Source organism: Pecten maximus, chromosome 17 (assembly GCF_902652985.1).
Source record: "Pecten maximus chromosome 17, xPecMax1.1, whole genome shotgun sequence".
Classification (NCBI taxonomy): Eukaryota; Metazoa; Mollusca; class Bivalvia; order Pectinida; family Pectinidae; genus Pecten; species Pecten maximus.
In genome coordinates this window covers 25920018-25939147 of record NC_047031.1, presented here as the reverse complement: position 1 = coordinate 25939147, position 19130 = coordinate 25920018, and the positions used below count along the sequence as shown (strand labels likewise).

Genomic DNA, 19130 nt, shown 5'->3' with positions numbered 1-19130 from the left:
TTTGTATCGGAGTTCTCAAGGAACATTTCTACCTGGACCTAATTCCTACTGGAATCGTAGACTTGGGAAATGTTATAAGTTGGTTACATTGATGTTATTGGTGTTGACAGTACAAATGGATCAAGGCAGACGACGGCTTGGAAGGGGGAAAGTTCAAGTCTGCCAAGAAACGTCGGACAAAGACCTTGAACTCAAGTTTTGGCCGTAAAGCTACCATCAGGGTAAATATATATGCTTTTCTGTTCTCTATATATTACACTAACACTTCACATTCATGAGAACAACCATCAAACAAAAAAAGACTTTAAAGTTTTATTTGATTAGGATATTCTTTTTTTTTCTGACACTGGGTAGACAGTGTTTACATTTCACTGTTTTACTAAGATATTTATTTTTGTGAAAATGTCCTAAAGAAAAATCCTTAAGACTGACTTGTCCATACATTTCCAGATATCTGCTGGAGCAGCACGGCGACGGACGAAGTCGGCAGGGGCAGTAGGTGTTGCCAGACGTCTCCAGCTGAACAACGACGGTGCCAAGTCTGGAATGCCATGGAGAACTGCTGCTAGAGCCAACAGATACAGGTATAGATAGTTTTACCTTCAGTCTAGACCAGGACCAACAGATACAGGTATAGATAGTTTTACCTCGAGTATTGGCCAGGACCAACAGATACAGGTATAGATAGTTTTACCTCGAGTCTAGGCCAGGACCAACAGATACAGGTATAGATAGTTTTACCTTCAGTCTAGGCCAGGACCAACAGATACAGGTATAGATAGTTTTACCTCGAGTATTGGCCAGGACCAACAGATACAGGTATAGATAGTTTTACCTCGAGTCTAGGCCAGGACCAACAGATACAGGTATAGATAGTTTTACCTCTAGTCTAGGCCAGGACCAACAGATACAGGTATAGATAGTTTTACCTCCAGTCTAGACCAGGACCAACAGATACAGGTATAGCTAGTTTTACCTCCAGTCTAGGCCAGGACCAACAGATACAGGTATAGATAGTTTTACCTCGAGTCTAGACCAGGACCAACAGATACAGGTATAGATAGTTTTACCTCGAGTCTAGGCCAGGACCAACAGATACAGGTATAGATAGTTTTACCTTCAGTCTAGACCAGGACCAACAGATACAGGTATAGATAGTTTTACCTTCAGTCTAGACCAGGACCAACAGATACAGGTATAGATAGTTTTACCTTCAGTCTAGACCAGGACCAACAGATACAGGTATAGATAGTTTTACCTTCAGTCTAGACCAGGACCAACAGATACAGGTATAGATAGTTTTACCTCGAGTCTAGGCCAGGACCAACAGATACAGGTATAGATAGTTTTACCTCGAGTCTAGACCAGGACCAACAGATACAGGTATAGATAGTTTTACCTCGAGTCTAGGCCAGGACCAACAGATACAGGTATAGATAGTTTTACCTCGAGTCTAGGCCAGGACCAACAGATACAGGCATAGATAGTTTTACCTTGAGTCTAGACCAGGACCAACAGATACAGGTATAGATAGTTTTACCTTCAGTCTAGACCAGGACCAACAGATACAGGTATAGATAGTTTTACCTCGAGTATTGGCCAGGACCAACAGATACAGGTATAGATAGTTTTACCTCGAGTCTAGACCAGGACCAACAGATACAGGTATAGATAGTTTTACCTCCAGTCTAGGCCAGGACCAACAGATACAGGTATAGATAGTTTTACCTTCAGTCTAGGCCAGGACCAACAGATACAGGTATAGATAGTTTTACCTCCAGTCTAGGCCAGGACCAACAGATACAGGTATAGATAGTTTTACCTTCAGTCTAGGCCAGGACCAACAGATACAGGTATAGATAGTTTTACCTCCAGTCTAGGCCAGGACCAACAGATACAGGTATAGATAGTTTTACCTCGAGTCTAGGCCAGGACCAACGGAAACAGGTATAGATAGTTTTACCTCCAGTCTAGGCCAGGACCAACAGATACAGGTATAGATAGTTTTACCTCGAGTATTGGCCAGGACCAACAGATACAGGTATAGATAGTTTTACCTTCAGTCTAGGCCAGGACCAACAGATACAGGTATAGATAGTTTTACCTTCAGTCTAGACCAGGACCAACAGATACAGGTATAGATAGTTTTACCTTGAGTCTAGACCAGGACCAACAGATACAGGTATAGATAGTTTTACCTTCAGTCTAGACCAGGACCAACAGATACAGGTATAGATAGTTTTACCTCGAGTCTAGACCAGGACCAACAGATACAGGTATAGATAGTTTTACCTCGAGTCTAGACCAGGACCAACAGATACAGGTATAGATAGTTTTACCTTCAGTCTAGACCAGGACCAACAGATACAGGTATAGATAGTTTTACCTCGAGTCTAGACCAGGACCAACAGATACAGGTATAGATAGTTTTACCTCGAGTCTAGGCCAGGACCAACAGATACAGGTATAGATAGTTTTACCTCGAGTCTAGACCAGGACCAACAGATACAGGTATAGATAGTTTTACCTCGAGTCTAGACCAGGACCAACAGATACAGGTATAGATAGTTTTACCTCCAGTCTAGGCCAGGACCAACAGATACAGGTATAGATAGTTTTACCTCCAGTCTAGACCAGGACCAACAGATACAGGTATAGATAGTTTTACCTCCAGTCTAGGACCAGGACCAACAGATACAGGTATAGATAGTTTTACCTCCAGTCTAGACCAGGACCAACAGATACAGGTATAGATAGTTTTACCTCAGTCTAGGCCAGGACCAACAGATACAGGTATAGATAGTTTTACCTTGAGTCTAGACCAGGACCAACAGATACAGGTATAGATAGTTTTACCTCTAGTCTAGGCCAGGACCAACAGATACAGGTATAGATAGTTTTACCTCGAGTCTAGGCCAGGACCAACAGATACAGGTATAGATAGTTTTACCTCCAGTCTAGACCAGGACCAACAGATACAGGTATAGATAGTTTTACCTTGAGTCTAGACCAGGACCAACAGATACAGGTATAGATAGTTTTACCTCCAGTCTAGGCCAGGACCAACAGATACAGGTATAGATAGTTTTACCTCAGTCTAGGCCAGGACCAACAGATACAGGTATAGATAGTTTTACCTTGAGTCTAGACCAGGACCAACAGATACAGGTATAGATAGTTTTACCTCGAGTCTAGGCCAGGACCAACAGATACAGGTATAGATAGTTTTACCTCGAGTCTAGACCAGGACCAACAGATACAGGTATAGATAGTTTTACCTCGAGTCTAGACCAGGACCAACAGATACAGGTATAGATAGTTTTACCTCCAGTCTAGGCCAGGACCAACAGATACAGGTATAGATAGTTTTACCTCCAGTCTAGACCAGGACCAACAGATACAGGTATAGATAGTTTTACCTCCAGTCTAGGCCAGGACCAACAGATACAGGTATAGATAGTTTTACCTCCAGTCTAGACCAGGACCAACAGATACAGGTATAGATAGTTTTACCTCCAGTCTAGGCCAGGACCAACAGATACAGGTATAGATAGTTTTACCTTCGAGTCTAGACCAGGACCAACAGATACAGGTATAGATAGTTTTACCTCTAGTCTAGGCCAGGACCAACAGATACAGGTATAGATAGTTTTACCTTCAGTTTAGACCAGGACCAACAGATACAGGTATAGATAGTTTTACCTCCAGTCTAGACCAGGACCAACAGATACAGGTATAGATAGTTTTACCTTCAGTCTAGACCAGGACCAACAGATACAGGTATAGATAGTTTTACCTCAGTCTAGACCAGGACCAACAGATACAGGTATAGATAGTTTTACCTCCAGTCTAGACCAGGACCAACAGATACAGGTATAGATAGTTTTACCTCGAGTCTAGGCCAGGACCAACAGATACAGGTATAGATAGTTTTACCTTCAGTCTAGACCAGGACCAACAGATACAGGTATAGATAGTTTTACCTTCAGTCTAGACCAGGACCAACAGATACAGGTATAGATAGTTTTACCTTGAGTCTAGACCAGGACCAACAGATACAGGTATAGATAGTTTTACCTCGAGTCTAGACCAGGACCAACAGATACAGGTATAGATAGTTTTACCTCCAGTCTAGACCAGGACCAACAGATACAGGTATAGATAGTTTTACCTCGAGTCTAGACCAGGACCAACAGATACAGGTATAGATAGTTTTACCTCCAGTCTAGACCAGGACCAACAGATACAGGTATAGATAGTTTTACCTCGAGTCTAGACCAGGACCAACAGATACAGGTATAGATAGTTTTACCTCGAGTCTAGACCAGGACCAACAGATACAGGTATAGATAGTTTTACCTCCAGTCTAGACCAGGACCAACAGATACAGGTATAGATAGTTTTACCTTGAGTCTAGACCAGGACCAACAGATACAGGTATAGATAGTTTTACCTCCAGTCTAGACCAGGACCAACAGATACAGGTATAGATAGTTTTACCTCGAGTCTAGACCAGGACCAACAGATACAGGTATAGATAGTTTTACCTCGAGTCTAGACCAGGACCAACAGATACAGGTATAGATAGTTTTACCTCGAGTCTAGACCAGGACCAACAGATACAGGTATAGATAGTTTTACCTCGAGTCTAGGCCAGGACCAACAGATACAGGTATAGATAGTTTTACCTCCAGTCTAGACCAGGACCAACAGATACAGGTATAGATAGTTTTACCTCCAGTCTAGACCAGGACCAACAGATACAGGTATAGATAGTTTTACCTTCAGTCTAGACCAGGACCAACAGATACAGGTATAGATAGTTTTACCTCAGTCTAGACCAGGACCAACAGATACAGGTATAGATAGTTTTACCTTCAGTCTAGACCAGGACCAACAGATACAGGTATAGATAGTTTTACCTCGAGTCTAGACCAGGACCAACAGATACAGGTATAGATAGTTTTACCTTCAGTCTAGACCAGGACCAACAGATACAGGTATAGATAGTTTTACCTTCAGTCTAGACCAGGACCAACAGATACAGGTATAGATAGTTTTACCTCAGTCTAGACCAGGACCAACAGATACAGGTATAGATAGTTTTACCTCCAGTCTAGACCAGGACCAACAGATACAGGTATAGATAGTTTTACCTCGAGTCTAGGCCAGGACCAACAGATACAGGTATAGATAGTTTTACCTCCAGTCTAGACCAGGACCAACAGATACAGGTATAGATAGTTTTACCTCGAGTCTAGACCAGGACCAACAGATACAGGTATAGATAGTTTTACCTTCAGTCTAGACCAGGACCAACAGATACAGGTATAGATAGTTTTACCTCGAGTCTAGACCAGGACCAACAGATACAGGTATAGATAGTTTTACCTCGAGTATTGGCCAGGACCAACAGATACAGGTATAGATAGTTTTACCTTCAGTCTAGACCAGGACCAACAGATACAGGTATAGATAGTTTTACCTTGAGTCTAGACCAGGACCAACAGATACAGGTATAGATAGTTTTACCTTGAGTCTAGACCAGGACCAACAGATACAGGTATAGATAGTTTTACCTTGAGTCTAGACCAGGACCAACAGATACAGGTATAGATAGTTTTACCTTGAGTCTAGACCAGGACCAACAGATACAGGTATAGATAGTTTTACCTTGAGTCTAGGCCAGGACCAACAGATACAGGTATAGATAGTTTTACCTCCAGTCTAGACCAGGACCAACAGATACAGGTATAGATAGTTTTACCTCGAGTCTAGACCAGGACCAACAGATACAGGTATAGATAGTTTTACCTTCAGTCTAGACCAGGACCAACAGATACAGGTATAGATAGTTTTACCTCGAGTCTAGGCCAGGACCAACAGATACAGGTATAGATAGTTTTACCTCGAGTCTAGGCCAGGACCAACAGATACAGGTATAGATAGTTTTACCTCCAGTCTAGACCAGGACCAACAGATACAGGTATAGATAGTTTTACCTCGAGTCTAGGCCAGGACCAACAGATACAGGTATAGATAGTTTTACCTCGAGTCTAGGCCAGGACCAACAGATACAGGTATAGATAGTTTTACCTCCAGTCTAGACCAGGACCAACAGATACAGGTATAGATAGTTTTACCTCAAGTCTAGGCCAGGACCAACAGATACAGGTATAGATAGTTTTACCTCCAGTCTAGACCAGGACCAACAGATACAGGTATAGATAGTTTTACCTCCAGTATTGGCCAGGACCAACAGATACAGGTATAGATAGTTTTACCTTCAGTCTAGACCAGGACCAACAGATACAGGTATAGATAGTTTTACCTCCAGTCTAGACCAGGACCAACAGATACAGGTATAGATAGTTTTACCTCGAGTATTGGCCAGGACCAACAGATACAGGTATAGATAGTTTTACCTCCAGTCTAGGCCAGGACCAACAGATACAGGTATAGATAGTTTTACCTCCAGTATTGGCCAGGACCAACAGATACAGGTATAGATAGTTTTACCTCGAGTCTAGACCAGGACCAACAGATACAGGTATAGATAGTTTTACCTCCAGTCTAGACCAGGACCAACAGATACAGGTATAAATAGTTTTACCTCCAGTCTAGGCCAGGACCAACAGATACAGGTATAGATAGTTTTACCTCGAGTATTGGCCAGGACCAACAGATACAGGTATAGATAGTTTTACCTTCAGTCTAGACCAGGACCAACAGATACAGGTATAGATAGTTTTACCTCGAGTCTAGGCCAGGACCAACAGATACAGGTATAGATAGTTTTACCTCCAGTCTAGGCCAGGACCAACAGATACAGGTATAGATAGTTTTACCTCCAGTCTAGGCCAGGACCAACAGATACAGGTATAGATAGTTTTACCTCGAGTCTAGGCCAGGACCAACAGATACAGGTATAGATAGTTTTACCTCCAGTCTAGGCCAGGACCAACAGATACAGGTATAGATAGTTTTACCTCGAGTCTAGACCAGGACCAACAGATACAGGTATAGATAGTTTTACCTCCAGTCTAGACCAGGACCAACAGATACAGGTATAGATAGTGTTACCTTCAGTCTAGGCCAGGACCAACATATACAGGTATAGAAAGTTTTACCTCCAGTCTAGGCCAGGACCAACAGATACAGGTATAGATAGTTTTACCTCCAGTCTAGACCAGGACTAACAGATACAGGTATAGATAGTTTTACCTCCAGTCTAGACCAGGACCAACAGATACAGGTATAGATAGTTTTACCTCCAGTCTAGACCAGGACCAACAGATACAGGTATAGATAGTTTTACCTTCAGTCTAGACCAGGACCAACAGATACAGGTATAGATAGTTTTACCTCCAGTCTAGACCAGGACCAACAGATACAGGTATAGATAGTTTTACCTCGAGTCTAGGCCAGGACCAACAGATACAGGTATAGATAGTTTTACCTCCAGTCTAGACCAGGACCAACAGATACAGGTATAGATAGTTTTACCTTCGAGTCTAGACCAGGACCAACAGATACAGGTATAGATAGTTTTACCTTCAGTCTAGACCAGGACCAACAGATACAGGTATAGATAGTTTTACCTCCAGTCTAGACCAGGACCAACAGATACAGGTATAGATAGTTTTACCTCCAGTCTAGGCCAGGACCAACAGATACAGGTATAGATAGTTTTACCTCGAGTCTAGACCAGGACCAACAGATACAGGTATAGATAGTTTTACCTTGAGTCTAGACCAGGACCAACAGATACAGGTATAGATAGTTTTACCTCGAGTCTAGACCAGGACCAACAGATACAGGTATAGATAGTTTTACCTTGAGTCTAGGCCAGGACCAACAGATACAGGTATAGATAGTTTTACCTTGAGTCTAGACCAGGACCAACAGATACAGGTATAGATAGTTTTACCTCCAGTCTAGACCAGGACCAACAGATACAGGTATAGATAGTTTTACCTTCAGTCTAGACCAGGACCAACAGATACAGGTATAGATAGTTTTACCTCGAGTCTAGACCAGGACCAACAGATACAGGTATAGATAGTTTTACCTTCAGTCTAGACCAGGACCAACAGATACAGGTATAGATAGTTTTACCTCCAGTCTAGGCCAGGACCAACATTTTGTATACTTGACAGTACTAATGTAGCACCCCTTGGTTTCCTCCCACAGTAAGATCTCTTGTGCACTTCCATCCGTACCAACAGGAGTGACTAATATAAGATGTTATATTTCCATTTTCTCTGCATTATCACTATGCAATGTATAATATTACCTAACAAAAAAGAAAGTTATCAGATGTTAATGCTCACATAATTCTCATCGGTGTAGTGATCAATATGAGAAACATGTCCGTGACTGTATCATCACTAAATTTTGTTTTGTCTGACAATCCTATAGTAAGTGAACTTTTGAGGTCACCGAAATTTGTTCTACCAGATTAAAAAAAATCTTGATCGATCAATGTAACCCGAAAAAATGTATTTATTTAGGCTGCATAAAAGGTCGTTACCTCACAGTGGAATATATTGATTAAAATGTTGAAATTAATGATTTTGTGTTTATTTCCATGAACTATATTTTCCCAAGAACAGTTGCATTTACGTTGGCAGCGCAAAATTTGAGTTTGGAATGTAATAACGCCGTAACTGTTACAGGTGTCCTGTAATTCTCACAGTATTACAGACACATTAATCATTAATTTTCTAATGTATGTTATCTAATTTGACAACAAACCTGGAGAATTATGGAACAATAATTTACTTAAGAAGCCAGTATAATTCAATTTGGCTACATTCCTGGGAAAATTATTGGAAAATAAGTTTTTAAAGAAGGTAGTTTGATACTTAAATAACTTACTTCAAAATATTTGTAAAACAAAGTTTACATTTACACTGTACATCATATACATCGGTACAAGTATACATTTCTAAGCTCCAGCCAGGGCCAGCACATCCGCCCTGACCACCTCAGAGTCAGCATATAAATTAACCAAACTCTGTCTCAATACATACCTCCTCAAGACATACACGACATTAAAGAACTCCCAACAGCCAGTCAGCTTGTACAAAGCTTCATAGCTTCATAGCTTAATGCTTACAAAAATATGCCTCTCCTCCATATCTTAGTACAGTTTAAAACATTATGAGTGATATAGATTAACCATTACATAAAAATGTCATTGTCTTTGTTACCAGGGGATTTCCCCCAGAACACATTCCAGGAAAAGCCAGTTTGTTTGAGAACAGTGAAGCCTCGCCTAACACATCCCCGGACCACTCCGCCTCCGTACTATTCACCCACGACGATCTGGAGGATGAGGACACGCTAAGGGAGCTGGAGAAAGTCGTCCTGGACGACAGCGCCCTTTCCACTGGGATCAACAGTGCAAAAGAGCTACAGGTGGGTAGTATATCTGTTGAGGTTTCCACTACAGATACAACTGTCATATAGGGTAACGATACAAGGAATTTGTGGATCGTTACCATGTGGAAATTACTATTACAGACCAAGAAAAATGGCTCTGACTTCTGACTTTATCTTCGCCAGGAGAAGGCCCAAGGTCGTGGCTTCCATAACACACATGTAGAATGTGCCTGTGTATATTTGTTTCCCCTGTAACCTCTCCAGCCAAGGACCAATTGCATAGTGATAATACCAAGGGTAGATACAGAGCGGTATATCAAGGGTATCCTGATATTGTCCAAATGGGGATCACCATGGGGGTATTATACAGCAGTATATCAATGATGTCCTGATATTGTCAAAATGGGGATCACCATGAAGGAATTATACAGCAGTATATCAATGATGTCCTGATATTGTCCAAATCTGGATCACCATGGGGGTATAATACAGCAGTATAACAAGGATGTCCTGATATTGTCCAAATGGGATCACCATGGGGGAATTATACAGCAGTATATCAAGGATGTCCTGATATTGTCCAAATGGGGATCACCATGGGGGAATTATACAGCAGTATATCAATTATGTCCTGATATTGTCCAAATCTGGATCACCATGGGGGTATAATACAGCAGTATAACAAGGATGTCCTGATATTGTCCAAATGGGGATCACCATGGGGGAATTATACAGCAGTATATCAAGGATGTCCTGATATTGTCCAAATGGGGATCACCATGGGGGAATTATACAGCAGTATATCAAGGATGTCCTGATATTGTCAAATGGGGATCACCATGGGGGAATTATACAGCAGTATAACAAGGATGTCCTGATATTGTCAAATGGGGATCACCATGGGGGAATTATACAGCAGTATAACAAGGGTGTACTGATATTGTCCAAATGGGGATCACCATGGGGGTATTATACAGCAGTATAACAAGGGTGTCCTGATATTGTCCAAATGGGGATCACCATGGGGGAATTATACAGCAGTATTTTGATGATGTTTGATATTGTCTAAATGGGGCTCACCCTGGGGGGAAATGATAGCAGTATATCAGTGGTGTTCTGATATTGTCTATATGGGGATCACAAAAAAAGGGGGGGGGGGGGGGGGGGGGGGGGGGGGGGGATCATACAAACATACAGGAAATTTTGCAACAGTGTCCTTATATTGAATCTTATGTTACATCTGAATCAGATGGAAAACAAATATATTTCTGTGTTCTCTGTATCAATATCTGATCAAACATGGGGGAATTTTCAACATTATTGTAAAATTATAGAATCATGTGAGATATAATTGCAGGGAACAAAATATCCCCATCATATTAAAGAACTTTGACCCCAAATGTGACCCTGAGATCAATCAAATACAAACTAGATTACACAGCACACATCCTTTTTTCAATAGTTTAAGCAACCTGCTTTCACCTCATGTAATGACTGTGGAAATCCATAACTAAATCTTAGCCATCTCAAACATGATAATTCTATTTTAGAACTATTTATTGATTCCCCTTTTTGAAATCTTAACTATCTGCTCCATTGTCTGTCATTTAATTATAAAACTGTAATTCATTTAAAGAAATTAAATGCTCAGGTTTTTAAAATCTGATAAATTATTCAGAAAACGGAATCTGTTCTGATAATGTAATTAAACAATTAGTGAGTATAGAATTCTGTATAATTTACTTGTGCTGCTTATTCACCTACAAGGAAATGTTGAAATGAATAAATCATTTTTAGTCAGTTGAAGAAGGAGAAAAATGCTGATAACATATTTAGTTTGGCGCACTGAAATTTTAGTACAAATTTAAACGAATTAGAGCAATCATAGATTTGGGCACCCAAAATGCAAAAACTTAGAAAAAATATAAAGAAAGTGCTATTAGCACAGTCATGAATAAGCAGAATGTTTTCAATGCAAAGGCTTTAAAACTTAGATTACAGTGAAGATTTGAACATGTGTATTAACATTATATATTTTTTTAATTGAAATTTTCGAGAATGTGGGGCTTGTGTGTTCAAAGGAATAATTAAAGTTTGGCTTACAATTTCTCAATACATTGCTTATATAGATAAAAGAAAAATGCAGAATAATTAAAGTTGATGTTAACTGGCAAAAACATTCTCAAATTTCACATGCTGCCTTTCTTAAATTGAAATTAACAGGACTAAGGTCAAAGGCTATTGTCACTTTTGGTAGATATAGCATTTAGGATTGTAATTTAATAGTTTCAACATCCACTGAGCAAATCTTTGTTTTCATTTACTTGTTTGATGGATGGTCACGGGCCTGCTCTGGATTGATATTTCAGGTCTAAAGGTCTGTAGAGTTTAGCATTATGTACGACAAAAATAGATCTCTCTCAGAAATCTTTGTCCTTCTACACTTTGGGTATGGGGGAAACCCATTCAGAGGGCCCACTACGATTTGTCTCCTATGATTAACATGCAGTGTTGATAAACCAGGCTTTAAAAACACCAATGATTCTACAGAGCAGGGCAACAATCAATTGACTCTTACAACATGCTACAGTAGGATACAGTGGGCCATATTTTAGAGCTCTCCAATGTAGGATACAGCGACCTTATTCTAGGGCTCTCCAATATAGGATACAGCGACCTTATTCTAGGGCTCTCCAATATAGGATACAGCGACCTTATTCTAGGGCTCTCCAATGTAGGATACAGCGGGCCTTATTCTAGGGCTCTTCAATCTAGGATACAGTGGGCCTTATTCTAGGGCTCTCCAATGTAGGATACAGCAGGCCTTATTCTAGGGCTCTTCAATCTAGGATACAGTGGGCCTTATTCTAGGGCTCTCCAATGTAGGATACAGTAGGCCTTATTCTAGGGCTCTCTGATGTAGGATACAGTGGGCCTTATTCTAAGGCTCTGATGTAGGATACAGCGACCTTATTCTAAGGCTCTCTGATGTAGGATACAGCGACCTTATTCTAGGGCTCTCCAATGCAGGATACAGCGGGCATTATTTTAGGTCTCTCAAATGTAGGATACTGCGGGCCTTATTCTAGGGCTCTCCAATGTCCCCTGAACTAAAGACAGCTGTAACCACCCCTTACCCGGGCCGGGGCCCTAAAATTAGGCGCCTATTTTCCGGTGACTTCTAATAATTAAGGGGCCAATGTAGAAGCCAATGTTGAACTGCTGCTCTCAATGCAACACTGAGGATATTTATCTTTTCTTACCTATCTACACTTTCATAAGGTTTTCTATTCTTTTATCCCTCACACTAATGCGACATTGATTGTTAGAAGGACATTACAACCCTGTTTTGGGGGATATGAACAGCTCAATTTTGTGTATTGTTAACATTCTAGAGTTTGTTGGAGGAGTTACTTCCCCTCACTCTAAATTCTGGAAAAGTCCAATCCTACAGGAGTTATCTCCCCTTGCTTGTCCCCTTACTTGTGTATCTCCACTGGAAATGTCCAGTCCTGTAGAAGTTATCTCCCCTTATTTGTCCCCTTACTTGTGTATCTCCACTGGAAATGTCCAGTCCTGTAGGAGTTACCTCCCCTCATGTATTACCCACTCCTCCTGTTACAGATAGAACTGATACAGATGAAGAGACAACTACAGCAGGAAAGACTGGCGAGAGCAAAATGTGACAAGAAAATCATTGAGGTTTGTACATACAAAATGTGACAAGAAAGTCATTGAGGTTTGTACATACATTTTGTGACAAGAAAGTCATTGAGGTTTGTACATACAAAATGTGACAAGAAAATCATTGAGGTTTGTACATACAAAATGTGACAAGAAAATCATTGAGTTTTGTACATACAAAATGTGACAAGAAAATAGTTGTTAGTTGTTGTCATCAAAATAAGTTTCTTCCTATGCATCCCCATACTGAAATGATGATGTCTCCAGGATAGTTAACAAGAAAATCATCACTGCAGGTAGAACCTAAGACTTGTACCTACAATCCCCATTACATTATTGTGAAAAGCATCTAAATATGAGATTTTATCTTTTCTCTTCTTTTAAAAAAACTTTTTTCTTCCTAATGTCTACCTCTACACTGCCTCACTTTTGGCCTTCAGTTGAGCGTTTGCTCCTGTGAGGAAAGCTTTGGGCTCTACCCGACATAGCAGATTCTTTAAATCGTTAGTAGTTACTTCTCCTGCTAAACGCTCAGCGTTTTTTTGAGTTGGATGACTGGTTTGCCCATTGTCAGTATAATGTGATAGGCTGAGGTGTCCTGCTGGGTGTCTTTGGCAGTATGCTTCAGTGAGGTAGCACTTTAAAGTAGGCATCATTTCTGCACTATCGCAGGGAGACAAACATGAACATACCACAACCTATTAAAACATACACACTTACCACCCACATGCATCTTGCACACATACAGAGGAGGCCGTCCTCATAATAAAACATTGAGGTGTACAATATTTGGTATATATATGTTCAAAATTTGACAAGAAATATTCCAGAATTAAAAACTTACAAAAGACTAGATGTGGCAAAAACTAAACAAAACAAGACAAGAAAAATATTGAGGTACATAAAAATAAAACATTGTACTGTTTTAAATTTTGGGAGATTGGGGATGACAAACCAAACACCCATCAAAACGACACAACTATAAATGAAATTAGAGTCTATTTCAATAAGCAATTAGAAAATATAAACCTTTAAATATTATTAGTGTGGCATATATAGTTTATATGAATGACACACCTTTGCAGACAAACAAACCATTATTCATTGATAGTATGTTTTAATTTGTTTTTCAGTTGTCTATAGAAAATCGGCGACTGCAGGATGACTATGACCGTTTGAGAAGGAGTCAGTTTGGGGGCGGTGTTCCCGGGGGCAACATTCTGGATGATGACAGCACACTGGAGAGTATAGAGGGCGCCTTCAAACAATTTCACCAGTTCCTCGACCTTCTGAAGGACGCAGGGTAGGTGCCTCTAGCTTAAAACACCCAGACAATTAGGGTGTTAGGGGGAATTCCTTTATATTTTTAGCCTGTTTGTCATTGAGGGGGAATTCCTTTATATTTTTAGCCTGTTTGTCATTGAGGCCAGGAAATATGTTAGGGGGAATTCCTTTATATTTTTAGCCTGTTTGTCATTGAGGGGGAATTCCTTTATATTTTTAGCCTGTTTGTCATTGAGGCCAGGAAATATTGGTTAAGGTAAAGTTGTTGGTAAGATTACTATTTTCGGAGGTAAAATGTTTTTTATCAGGAAAAAAAACAATTAACAAACTCCTCAATAAACAAAATATTTTAAACAAATATGTACTTTAACTCAACACTAATACAAGATCATAAACAAGAACTAAAGAGAAATATACCAAAGTGTCTGTTGTGACATCATAAATAAATGGGGTTATGACATCACAAGGCTCGTAGAATCGTACTGCTAGAGTCTTTTACAGAAATAGGTTACACCTGTGTGAAATCAGAGGAATATATTAACCTCATTAAATATTTTAATGTATGTCACTTAACCTGAAGGCTTATGACTCATCAAATTCCTAATTACATTGTCTTTGAAACTCCCTGTAAGATGCTCTATTGGACTTTTGATTTTAAGAATGAACTTCTTTTGTTGTAAAGATGATGAACAATGTTCTTGTGTTACAGTCTCGGACAGTTGATCACGATGGCAGGACTTGACCACAAGGAATCTCCATTTGTCAGTGCTAGTCAGCTCCCAGTCACCAGGGGACAAAGCTATAGTCAGCAACCAAAATCATCTACGCCATACAACAACTCGACAGCAAGTCGCATCCCACCACGCCCCGCTAAACCCATAACAAATACCAACGGTTACCTTGGCGATATCTCATCTAGCAATAAAGTGGCCACCTCTGGATTTTCTGGTGGAACGTTTAGTGTCCCTGCAGCCAAAGACCCCACAATGGCAGGACATTTTGAAGGGACGTATAACACAGCTGATCAGGCAAAACACGATGAGCTGTACGAAAGAATTTTACAGGAAACCTCAAATGCGTTCAACCATAACCGCGTGGAGGCTTTATCGGCTGGTTTGAAATCCAAGGGTGAGGCCGAAAGCAAAAATAAACAGGAAAACGGTGATGCTGGGAATAACGACAAAACAAAAGAATGGAGTAAGAAACTAGGAGAAGAAATAGTGTTTGATGCAAGCGAGATGGACGATTCCTCTAAAGGTAGTCGCCCTGTACCATTACCAAGGGGCAAGTCAGTCGAGGAGGAGGGTCCAAATTCACAAAAAGTTAAACCGTCAGACAATAGTAAACCCGGTGAGACAGTGGGTCCTGGTCCCAGGGACGGGTCACGCATGAGTGATTACAACTACAGTATGGACAGTTTCGAACCGTCATACCTAAGCGAGCGAGGGGAGGTGGTTAGATTTGATGGTGATTTTGACACGTATGGAAGTTCGCCATCACCCCCACCCCAAATTATAGAAAGTGAAGAAAACGATTTTTAGGGAAAAAAATATTTAATTTTTACTGATAACAACACATTCTAACAAAATATTTTAAAAAAGCAGAAAGGTTTTGATAATTTTTTTTTTCTTTTCTTTTTATCGATTTTTGTTGAAGCGCTTGACATAAAGATTCTCAATTTGATTTTTTCTGAAATTTCTTTGTAGTGTATAGGGTTAAGCAGTTTAATGTTTCACAAAAATATTTATCAGAAATTTTACCGTTGTAATGAAATGATCTCTGATCATCCGTCCAAATACTAACTACCTTGTTTTTTCTCTGTTTTGTTAAATACAAAATGCTCATGTAAAGTATTCTGCTTGCTTGAAATTTTGGCCAAAAGGAAAACCAACAATTAGTACACAAATATAAATGGCACTCGACAAAGGATGCGTGAGGTCAAACTGTAAAACATTTTAGGCTATAACTTACTCAATAGAATAGGTGCTGTCTATACAGTACGTGTGATGATTCTCCTGTTTCCTATTTAATGAGAACTTCTGTTTCATGTAACATTACATGTGTTTTACTGGTAGACGTGCTGAGAACTGATAATCAGTCTGGTCGACTTGCGACATTACTGGGACAGGAATCTGAGGAATATTTTTTTCTCTCAAAGCAATTTTCTCTGAAACAATGGTGTGTTTAAAATTTTTTTTTTTTTTTTTTTTAATTTGATTTTGTGTACCTGTAATAAGGTGAAATGGGGGTCTTCCTAAGATTGTAAATAAAACATGTTTATATAGCCGTGGATGTGAGTAGCATTACAGCCTCAAACTACAACATAAACGTAGCCGATTCATTTAAATAGAGACGAGTTCCGACCTCTATATAAATAGTTATGAGTGCCAAGTTTTGGTTGGCAAGAAATACCGGTTTTATACATATGTACCTGAACATTTTATTGTAAAGGTGATAAACTTAGAGCAGTGTAAGAGTGTTCCTTTAATACTTTAACCTGGAAGATACATTTCTTGTGATTTGAAGTTTGATACTGGTGATGTTGATAGTGTTGGGGTACTGTAAGTGGTTAACACAACAATATTTTATATTGACACATGTTGTATGTTGTAAAATGTCTTCTTGGGGAACCTGCATGTTCAAATTGTTAACGGAGTCTGTTTCACAAATGTTACTTAAAATATTTCAAAATAACAGCTTTCACAAATGTTAATTAAAATATTTCAAAATTACAGTTTCTCAACATCCATAAACTATCAACCTTTATTGTGGCCTCGATTTCGTTGACATGTTTGAACGCTAGGTCGTAATGACGGTACTCTTGTGTAATTGTTAATTAGGTTTTTCAGTAAAACTTCATTCCAGAGGTAAGGTCTCTCTAGTTTTTTCAGTAAAACTTCATTCCAGAGGAAACATCTCTTTAGTTCTAGAATTTTAATTGTATATTACTTTAATTCGGTCAACACGTCCCCCATAATGATGAACTATTTAGTGTATATCTGTTTACAGAAATCAGTTTTTGGTTTTATTTTAATTTTTCTTGTTGTTTTTGTTGATATTCCCTGAATTTTTTCCTTTATCTGTGATATATTTCCTGGATGCAACGTAAAATAATTTTCTTAATTTGATGATTGTATTGAGCATCTCTGTCACAATGTACAAGTCAATCGCAAAGCCTCTTTACTGTGTTGAATTTGGAAATTATCATTTTGATACAATTCAGCAAATTTAAATTGTTGAAATTATTTGTTATAATCATGTAATGCATTTGTATATTAATGAGGTGAGAATGTTTTGTGAGATATCATATTTATAGGTTAAATTGAAATATCTTTCAAATATTTCTTGTATACATTTTAACCAGGCGAACACATGTAATGTTGCATAACTAATTACATGTACAAACCTGCTGTTGTTTATATAAATAAGTTATATAGTAGATATATAATAATCTCCACGTAACACATATACTGAAATGTCCCTAAGTCAGATGATATTTCAGGGTCACCCTGACATTACTGGGATTTCATAAAATTTGAAACTCCCTTGATATCTTTTAATTGGAATTTAAAAAAAAAAATCCAAATGTTTCGTCCTTCCTGATTTTGTAATTTACCTTGTAGAGGTCTCTTACAAGTCAATATCCAATTGCAAGTCTTTATACCAAAACAACCACCTGATCTACCATCTAACTGTTTTGAATGCAGTGAATACAACATTGCTCTCTTATTGGTCAATAATACAATAAATATCTTACATTTCAATATCTTCACTTAGTATAGATTTATCCCAAATTAAATTTTGTAGTAAACCCAACGTGAATACATAGAGGATATCTAACAGTGTCTTCAGTAATACCAAATATATTTCACGAGTGGGGCTAATATTTTGATATTTTTCACGAGTGCGCAGCACGAGTGAATGCGCACTCGTGAAAAATATCAAAATATTAGCCGCACGAGTGAAATATATTTGGTATTACTGAAGACACTGTTAGATATTCTGTTTATTACATTTTTTATCAACGAAAACCCTACCCCGTATGCTAACTAGGACTACAGCGATAATTTGTAAACAAAAAAAGTAGTTTCCCTTGTCCAGGTGCTGACATATATGTCGGGCTTTCTGATTGGTCAATTATTTTGGTATTTTCTAATCATTGATTTGATTGGTCAAATCAGCAAAAGTGATATTTTTCACTAGTGAAAAATATGATATTCTTCACTAGTGAAAAATATCACTTTTATAGAATGAATAATTTTTGATATTTCACTGGTAAAAATGTAATAAATATCAGTCTTTGTCCCTGGTTTAAAGTGCATTAAAAGTAGTCGTTGAATATGGGAAATCAAATGTTTATAAAATGGTTTTACATACCATGGGCCAATGTAGGTGTTATATAATTGTTTAGGGTAGAACTCATTCCTTTATGTATATATATGTGATGTGATAGCAGTTTTGTAGACAATTTTAATTTATTCAATAATAAAACATCTTTGGAGAAGACTTTGTGTTGTTTTAGTTCATATGTCAGTCGTACCTACAATTGTATGCGTGTACTCTCTCTTCTATAGATCTATAAAAAGCATTCAAGAAACCCATGTTTACGATTGTGACTTTGACATTTGGGCATTAGTATTCGCCTTTGACCAATTTTAATTCATAATGAAGTTCTAGGATCCTATCAGGGAAACCTGTTTACAAATTTTAAGAAGGATGTATTTTTTGAAATTTTAACAGTGTTAAACTCTGTCAGAGACACTAAATGAAGCCTG

At 38.8% G+C, this 19130-nt stretch overlaps 1 protein-coding gene across 2 annotated transcripts in view; it reads left to right on the top strand.

The window, feature by feature from the left end:
- LOC117315752 (centrosomal protein of 78 kDa-like) overlaps window positions 1–17971 on the top strand; it is a 128566-nt gene extending 110595 nt beyond the window's left edge. Inside the window, exons 10-16 of one of the 2 annotated variants that reach the window (XM_033870103.1) lie at window positions 111–221; window positions 451–584; window positions 9219–9423; window positions 13012–13067; window positions 13216–13237; window positions 14205–14374; window positions 15065–17971. In XM_033870103.1, the coding sequence (XP_033725994.1) occupies window positions 111–221; window positions 451–584; window positions 9219–9423; window positions 13012–13067; window positions 13216–13237; window positions 14205–14374; window positions 15065–15896 (1530 nt within the window). In that variant the 3' untranslated portion in view covers window positions 15897–17971. Of the gene's footprint in view, window positions 1–110; window positions 222–450; window positions 585–9218; window positions 9424–13011; window positions 13090–13215; window positions 13238–14204; window positions 14375–15064 lie in introns of both variants that reach the window. The other variant, XM_033870102.1, reaches the window with a different exon arrangement.
- The last annotated feature ends 1159 nt before the right edge of the window (window positions 17972–19130 follow it).